Source organism: Rhamphochromis longiceps, linkage group LG20 (genome assembly GCF_057381845.1).
Source record: "Rhamphochromis longiceps isolate RC_006_pf linkage group LG20, R_longiceps_female_GT1.1, whole genome shotgun sequence".
Lineage (NCBI taxonomy): Eukaryota > Metazoa > Chordata > Actinopteri > Cichliformes > Cichlidae > Rhamphochromis > Rhamphochromis longiceps.
In genome coordinates this window covers 30,389,621-30,398,549 of record NC_140576.1, presented here as the reverse complement: position 1 = coordinate 30,398,549, position 8,929 = coordinate 30,389,621, and the positions used below count along the sequence as shown (strand labels likewise).

Below are 8,929 nucleotides of genomic sequence, written 5' to 3'. Positions count from 1 at the left end.
CAGATGGTTTGATAGAGGAGTGAAAGAGGAGGCCAATTATGCATACTGTCATCTTTGAACATGAGCTTACGACTCATGGCTCAGAGAAGGTTGGGGACCACTGCCTTAGATGATTCTAGAATGTACTGCATATGTGTCAGCCTTTTAATTACTTAAAAGCTGCCTTGTGAAGGTGACATGCTTCATTGCTATATGACAACATTCGTCTAAATCAGTTGGAAGACCTACACTTTTCCATGTTTATGGAATAGTGTTTGTCTGCTTCCACTCTGCCAGACTAAAGATTTCATTGGTGGTGGATGCACAGACAATATCAACTGGTCACAGGATGCCTTCATCAGATGAGCAGCTTGTTCGTTGGATCAAAAACAAAAACAGGAACAATCAGTCTGCAGAAACATGATGATTACTTTTGCAAGAATTTGAATTTACAAACACACAGACTCAGGTTGAGGCTGACAGCAGGAGCACCTGTAAAGTTGATGGTGTCCGTTGATTCAGTCACATTTCAGTTCACCACTTGCATTCATTGTTTCTTTACAATGTGCTTCTCGTGTCCTCTGTCCTCTGATCATCTGCATGTGACCTCAAGCAAACCAAGGATGTGTCAAAAATTAAAATACAGCTGTGGTGGGCTGCATCAAAACAATTCATGATTTAGTTCTAAAATTATGTCATTAATATTGTTTATAAAGGTTTACAGATATTACATTGGATTCAAGTTTCCGCCCTTCCTGGGACACTGAAGGACATTCAAAGAGTGGTCCTGATTCAGTCCCTTTCTGTGTCCCTACTGTCATTGTCCCGTTGGGAGATGAACCTTTGCACCAGTTGGAGGTCCAGATTGCTCTGGAGCAGGTTATCAACAAGCATGCACTGTACACGTTCATCTTTCCTTTGACCATTACTAGTCTCTCAGTTTCCAGTCTCCCCCCAAAGCCATCCCCACAACATGATGCTGCCACCGCATCACTGTGGGGATGGTACTGACCAGGTGATGAGCCGTGCCTGGTTCATCCAGACATCATGATTGGCATTCAAGCCAAACAGGTGAACCTTTGTTTCATCAGACTAAAGAATTTTATTTCTCATGTAATGCATCATTTACTGAGGAGTGGCTTCGTCTGGCAGCTCTACCATACAGGGCTAATTGTTGCAGTGCTTCAGAAATGGATGTCTTGGAAGATGCTCCTCACTCCACAAAGCAGCACTGAAGCTCTGTTGAAGTGACCATCGGGTTCTTGGTCACCTCACTAACTACAGCCTCTCTACCCTGATTGCTCAGATTTGCCAGGCAGGAAGAGAACTGGAGGCCACTGTGCTCACTGGGACAGACAATTCCTTGTAACTGGACACAAAGGAATATATTCTAGCATCCACAGAACCTTCTTTTGTGGTCTTCCAGATCTTTTGGTGTTAGACCTGTTATGGGCTCCTGACCTGTCTCTTGCCCAGGGACAGTTGGAATAGGCTCCAGATTAAGTTTCACACTTTTTTTTTTCTTGATAAAACTTGACCCTGAAGCTGATATAGGCTGCTTGGAAACCAGCCAAACCAGTTTATTCCTAATGTTGGTCCCGAGCCCAGGTAAATCAGGAGGGTTGCATTGGGAAGTGTAAAACCTTTGCCAAATTAGACATGTAGATAATCCTGGGTTAACAACGCTGCCAAATCGTTGTTCAGTAAATTATGTGCAGTTTGTTCACCTATTAGTTCTGTTTCATTCAGCCGACACTGGGTCCGATGGGTCCCAGATGAAAGAAGAGAGAAAAAATGAACACATTTCAATATTTTCTCACAATAATTCGTGATTTATTCTCCCCAGTGTAAGACAAAAAATCATTTGCTTTAAATTTACATGATCAGAAATCACCCTAGCTTCTTTCTTCATTATAAGGCACACACAACAGAAACTAAAAGCTTCACATCCTCTCGGCTACAACGTGTTCATGAACATACACTCACGTAAGAACCTCAGTTGAAAAATACAAAACATTTTTTGCAACTTGTTAAAAGTAGTAGAAATGTGTACACACATAAACTGAGTTTGCTTTGTTTTTAAAACCCTTTATTTGATACAAGTATTTTTGCAAATTCTGAAATCAATTCTAACCTTCGATTTATTTATTTTATTAAAGTTGTTATAAATAGTCAGTTGCAAATTGTTTTTGAAGTGCTTCAGTAAAGATAGAAAACAGCAGAGCTACAAGTTACTAATGATGTTGTCATGGCCTCTGACACTGAGCTCTGTGCAGACACTAGAATAAACTGTTGGCATTAAAATAGTTGTGCTGGTCTAATCTCATCTGTCTGATACATCATTTATCTGAATGATGATTTTTCCTCATGCACGAGTTCTGCAGGATTGTGTGTTGGGACCAGTACTTTCCATATTCTACATGCTTCCCTTAGAAATTATTATAATGAAAGTTATTATTAAATTATTAGAAACACGTACATTGCACATGATACCTAACAGCTTTTCTGATGAATAAAATGTCTACCATCATCCCCATTTGAACTTAAAAATGTCTGTTCGACACCTTTTCAATAGAATGTCTTCTGTCTCATTACTGACAAACAAAACCTAAAGTGCCAGAATTATTTGAAAAATGCAAGAATCATGTAAACTCAGGTAAACTGACTCAGCTGTAGCTTAAATCTTATCATTTACTTTTAAGAAGCTGGTACCAGAGGTTTGGTCAAACAGCCACAATCTCTGGTCATAAAAACTGAAATATAATATAACTGAAATAAATATATATATATATATATATATATATATATATATATATATATATATAATCTTCATTTGAGTTTCCTTGTTGTTAGTCACAGTCACTTTAACCAACACTGACGATTAGTACTAAACTTTTGCTTTCACTTAGTTTTTGGATCACTGGATCATGCTTTGGGTTTATGAGCTCTATTTTCTGGGTTAATAAACTAAATTCCATTTTAACCAGTTAGTTTTACAGGAGCGCTCTGCAGCAGATGACGACTGTGACTTACAGGTCAGCACATCCATGTTAATACCCCCCCCCCCCAAGCTCAAGCAGGACCACATGTGTGTGCATCACACAGCTGCAGCATTCACTCAGTGTCCAAGGAGTCATGGCAGTTATCCTCATGTTTGCTGGTCACCTGGTGAAGTCAGAGGGAAAGGTTAAAACAGCTGGCTACCCCAACCCAACAACTCCACCCAGGAGAAAAACAGACATGCTGAGAGTGACAGGACCCCGACCAAAGCATAGGAACATATCACAGAGCAGCAGGGGAAAAAAAAGAGACAGAGACAAATCCACATATTTCTCATCATTTAATTAAGTGATTTGATATAAAACATCATTAAAACGCAGGGGGAAAGGAACAGCAGAAAGAGACCTGGCAAAGAAAGCACACGGTTCATGCTGATCTGAGAAACGTTTAACCTGCCTCTCTTGCAAATGTCCAATTTTGGTATTTTATGCTTCCAAATTGATGTGTGTTTGTTTGTTGTGCTGAAAACGTGAAGAAACGAGGAAGAAAGAAATGAGCAGACACCATCAGACAGCAAAGAAAGCTCTCCTGAAATACCGATAACACCTGACTGCAGAGCTAACACGTTAGCCTTTCATTTGTCTCCACTTAGGTTTGTCTACAAACCAATAAATAAAATGAGAGAATCTACATATTCCAGATCGATATGATACCGATTTGCAGATTTCACAGTTTAACATTTCCTTTCATTATCGGAGCGGTGCTAACGCTGGCTCGTGTTTTCTGTGACTGCCTGTTATTTGTTGTGTATTGTTAATGAACAGAGCGTTTCTGGGCCGATGGTTTACTCCAAAATGAACTGATGAACTTGTTTCAGTCAAACATTATACTGGGAGCATAAAACTGCTTTTCAAAATGAAAGCACTAACCTGTGGAGTACCTGTCACTGGTTTAAAAATCCTCAATGTTTGACACATATACCCTATAATTATTTACATGAGCAATGCACTCTGGGTAAATGATGTAAACTGATGGCACTTCAGAGCAGTCTTTATCAACTGCCACTTAACAGGTTACACAAAGTATAAAACATGGCACAGTGTGCTACTTTTGGCTTTGATTTCAAGCTGAAAGGAATCAGGGGAAGTGACACTGGTCTCTTTCTTGTTAGAAAGGATTGTGGAAGAAGACAATACCCACAACACTTACTGTGGTGTTCTTGGTACGAATCACCTAAAAGAGCAGACAAATGGCAGATAGAGTCCAAACACCCTTGAATAGTCTGAGAAACATGAAAAATAAGAAATGCTTTCCTGCTGGGTGGTAAACCAATCACAGCCGCAGTTCCTGTTCCTGAAAGCAAACTGGTACTCATCACGACCCTGATCACAGAGGCAGCAATAACTGCAGAGGTTTAGCCAAGTTCAATCAGCTGGTGTATAAAGTATAAGGTGATCATAAAATGATGACCACTCTTCCTCTCAGCAGGGCAGCAGTGGCTGCACTGACATTCTCGCCTTGCTTTAATGTCAGATATGTCTTCCAGCTCAGTTTGAACCATCTGTTGAATTACCCAGACTGCAATGCAACTTAAACAACAATGGCGGCTTGTTATTATTATATCAGGTCTTAATGTTAGTATAACAGGCTGTGCACACATTCAGTCAAGGTGCCTTTTAAATGTGAATTCATGTGGGAGGCTGTTTGATTATTGCTGCTCCACATTTAAAACACATGATGTCCTGTCTAATGGACAACTCTCCAAGAGGACTGTTCAGTGTCATAGAACAATGAAACCATCATTTTCATTTCCTTCAGAGATCGTTCATCACTACAGGAATGTGGGTAATAAACATGGCATGTTAAGCCAATTTTTAAAAGAAGGGATTATTTGGAAAAGGAGCTCCGAATTTTTGACATTGAAAAGTTGAGAAAGAATTGAGAAAACTGAGATCACATGGTTTCAATTTCAAACATTAAACCAATTTTACTAAATCCAGGTTTGATCAGCAAAATCACAGCACAGATATCTGTTTGTACATTTATTCATTTTTCCTATTCTTTTTAATTTCCCGACTTTTTGTTACTGTTTAACCTGACAGCAACCATAAAACTCATTATTGTAGGCGATTAAGACACCAGCCTGGATTGATGGGTAAGCTAGCAGGAGAAAAATAATGAAACAGTAGCCCCTTGTGCTCAAAATTTCACCATTGTAATCAACAATGTTTTACATTCCACAACGAACATGAAGTGCAAACAGATGTGCTAAGAGGACTGCAGACTAAATGATTTACTGCAACTCTGTAAGGACGCTACTCTTTGTTGCTACTCTGCTTTTAACTGAGATCTGACTTTGCCTTCAGCCTCTTAGAGTAAACATGTGCAGTGAAAATCTTTATCAAGTCATTCAACATGAAACAAAAACTGTAGAAAGAGCTGGAAAGGAGAGGTGTGTAATGTCATTATGCCAAAACGATCCATGTGAGTTTAGAAAACAGTTCATTGACAGAAAAGGTTAAAGTCAAAACTGAGAACCCATCCCACAGAGAGAGCACTGAGCCAGCGACACACACACACTCGAGCAGAGAACATCAGGGTTCAGTTCTGCTTCATCTCTGCTGTTTATACCTTGCTCCTGAAGAGAGGCTTAGCTCCGGGTCCACAGTACTCGTTGTATATGAGCTTGAACAGGAAAAGGTGGAAGAGAGTTATGAGCGAGGCCACGCTGAACCAGAAGAGGAAGGGCAGGCCTGGGTACCTGTTGGCCATGTGTTCCTCGTGAGCGAGGATGGCCTTGAGGTGCAGAGTGTGGCGGAGGTCCTGCAGATGCCGCAAGTCTGTGGAGATGTAGAGCAGCGGCGTGATGGGCTGCGTCACCATGACGGGGAAGGTGTGGCCTTTGATCTCTGAGGTTAACTCCACGGGCTCGTTGAGGCAGCCGGCCTCACAGGCATACAGCTTCACCGGCTTTTCCTGCGGCTTTACCGACACGTGGAGAAAAGGCTTTCCGTCCACATCCAACAGCACCGCCAAGTTGATGAGGTCCTGGTTGTAGTGAATGCCTCTCAATGCGTAGCTGTTGTGCAGCACGTCTGGGTCGGTCTGGAACTGAAGATGGTTCTCTGTGAACTGAAGGCCACCAAAGCTGAGCACCATGCCCTGCATGACTCCATGGGCCCCAGCAGCTACCAACACCTTGCAGCCTCTTTTGTGCAAAGTCAGAGTCCACAGCGTGACCAGCTGCAGGATCTGAGCAGTGCTGCTTACTCTCTCAGGCCACAGGTTTTCTGCATGCATGGTAGCGTGGCCGCTGAAGCAGTGGTCAGCGTAGTTGAGACTGGATTCGAGACTGGCGCGCTCCTCGCCATTTAGCCTTTGGTCCAGAAGCGGAGCCGCGGAGGAGGACAAGATGTAGTAGAGGGTGGTGTTCACAGTGCGGCTCGATGGCGTGTGGGAGTCGATGATCTTCCTCATTTCAATACCTGAATGGAAACAAAAAGCAGAGTTATAGCTTCACATGACTCCCTGGGCCCCTTCTGAATAACACAGCAGGTGAAAGTAGCTATTGAAAATACATTTAACTGTACACAGAGAGACACTATTGGCTGACAGGAAGCTTTAATAAATTAAAGACAGGGTCACTCACATCCTATTCCAGTGGTAGCTGCTGATTCAGTTCATTTGTTAGTCTTGCTACTTCTGTGTTATTTTTGGTATTTTTGTAGATTCAACTAAAGAAATGGGAACAAATGTTGTGTTTTTGTGACTGCCAATAAAAAACTACAGACACTAAACTGGGTCTTTATAGGCAGACACAATAGTTACTAACTTAAAAAAAAAAGCTTCACCTTTGGACGACTTGCAAATCACTGCACTGTTTTTATTTAGCTTTAAAGGAGGTTTGCTTACTCTCACGCTTGCATTATGGCTGTACAGTGACACCATCTGTGATCGCTTTTGGTGCAGCCAGCTACTGCTACTCCTCACCTGAAATGAAGAGCTCCCTCCAGGCTTCCTGGTGGTGTTTGACCAGGTCATCCTCACTGGTCCTCAGCAACTCTTCCAGCTCCTTTTTGGCTCCATCTTTGAGGGCGCTGAAGGTCTCCTCCAGCATTGAGGACTCGATGGACTCTGAGGTCCACACCACACTCACAATGTTGTCTACGTGCTCTGACTTAGCCAAAACATGGATCCTGCTGCTTAGCTTTTTGGTGACCACCACGACCAGAACCATCCTATTTTTTTCCACCGGCACCCTGCCAGAGGAGAGGACTACCTCTCTGTCCTCCAGTTTCTCCACACTGGTGGAGAACTTGCTACCGAAAGAGGGATTTCCAGATGATAAGTCCAGGTTAAGCGCCCTATCGGAGGGATTGTTGATATGGATTCGCTGCAGAAATACGTTAGGTCTGCTTCTATGAGCAATAAACTCCTCTCTAATAGTGACACAGTCTCGGGTTGACTGCAGGGTGGCTGGTGAGGCGCAGCGGACTGACAGGACCGATCCCTTCCGGAACCACAGCATGTTAGCCTCAGCCTCGGCCAGCGCCCCATCCAGGCTGACGGTGACTCTGGGAGAGTACTCAGTCTGGTGTACCGGAGCCGAGCCAGGCTGTGAGGATGAGGCTACCCAAAGTTTGTTAGACTCAATATCAATCAGAATATGGCCGTTTCCAGTTACAAAAGGCGTGTCTAGCCGTTCCTGAGGTGTGCTGTATATGCCTTCTCCTCGGTCTACCAGAGACCTCCACCTGTAGATCTCAGTCAAGAGACACTGGCCGGCCGCCCCTCCGGGCATGGCCGAGCCACCGAATAACCTCCATCTTCGCTCGGCTCCCAGGTACCAATAGAAAATGAGGAAGAGCAACAGTCCTATAAGGAGTCTTCTCGCCCAACTGCTTGATAACAAGCCTGGTAGCCCCTTCAGTCGTTGCTGTAGCCACATTTTACGATCAAAACCCGGCTGTGAGTCTGCTAAGGACAGCACCCAGAGGGCTCGGGGTGAACACGCGAGGATGTCTTACATGGAATTTCGCTCGTACTTTCTCCAGGAACGAAAGCTGACAAACAGGATTCAGGCTAAATGAGCTCGTTAGCTAGCACTGTGGACAAAAGCTGCACAAAATGTGCGGACGCTTCTCGCATTGTAAGCTTCTCTCGTATCCTCAGAAGTGAGACTTCAAGATCTCCGTTTGACTTCAACTAGAAAAAAAGCGAATAAATAATTAAAACAATTCTCTCCAGAAACAACTTTGCCATAGGCTGACACTTCTGGTTTGTCAAAAATGTCGTAAAGCAAATCGGCAAAAAAAAAAAAAAAAGATCGGCAAACATAACAACCGGAACTGTCGCAAAAACCAGTAACTTTACGACAAACAGCGCTGGACAGGAAAACCCTGCGGAACTGATCATTCAACATCTCCGGCCAGAGCAAAGTGGAGTTACTGGTGCTTTATGCTTGCTGATGTTTGGGTACAACATGAATAACGACAGCTGCAGTCAGGGGAGAGGAGATCAGCGTTTACTTTCCATAACAGCGACTGTCTGTCTGAACTGACAGAGAGAACATGTCAGGTGGTCTCGACTAAGGAACACGAGTCTTCATTTTTATAAATATCATAAAATTATGATATTTCATACCTCAGCAATAATCATTTACCCAAAAAATAAAATGAAAATAGGGGAGATGGACTAGGTTGATGAACAGAATGTTTGAGATAGAAATTAAACTGATGGAATAATTCATATTGGTCTGTTGTCATTTTTAGAAAAAAAAGTTGAATTTTTGGACAAAAATGTCATCTTTTTAGAAACTGTTTTGGTGACCTGTGTGTGTGTGTGTGTGTGTGTGTGTGTGTGTGTGTGTGTGTGTGTGTGTGTGTGTGTGTGTGTGTGTGTGAGAGAGAGAGAGAGAGAGAGAGACTAAATGTGTTGAACCATAAAAAGA

At 42.7% G+C, this 8,929-nt stretch overlaps 1 protein-coding gene across 1 annotated transcript; it reads right to left on the bottom strand.

Annotated features, from left to right (window-relative positions):
- Window positions 1-2,865: 2,865 nt before the first annotated feature.
- Window positions 2,866-8,347, bottom strand: kiaa2013 (KIAA2013 ortholog). Its single transcript, XM_085394150.1, has 3 exons — window positions 6,970-8,347; window positions 5,611-6,464; window positions 2,866-3,144 (listed from the first exon to the last, which is right to left on the bottom strand). Exons 1-3 carry the CDS (start codon window positions 7,925-7,927, stop codon window positions 3,094-3,096), a joined length of 1,863 nt encoding a protein of 620 aa, XP_085250276.1. The 5' UTR covers window positions 7,928-8,347; the 3' UTR covers window positions 2,866-3,093.
- Window positions 8,348-8,929: the final 582 nt, after the last annotated feature.

Bases quoted from the DNA above. Each gene is read 5' to 3' on its own strand.
- kiaa2013 (XM_085394150.1), bottom strand. From the start codon at position 7,927: ATGTGGCTACAGCAACGACTGAAGGGGCTACCAGGCTTGTTATCAAGC. The intron at 6,465-6,969 runs GTGAGGAGTAGC...GTTTCCATTCAG, and splicing joins GAGGGAGCTCTTCATTTCAG to GTATTGAAATGAGGAAGATC. The intron at 3,145-5,610 runs GTATAAACAGCA...TGACTTCACCAG, and splicing joins AGCCTCTCTTCAGGAGCAAG to GTGACCAGCAAACATGAGGA.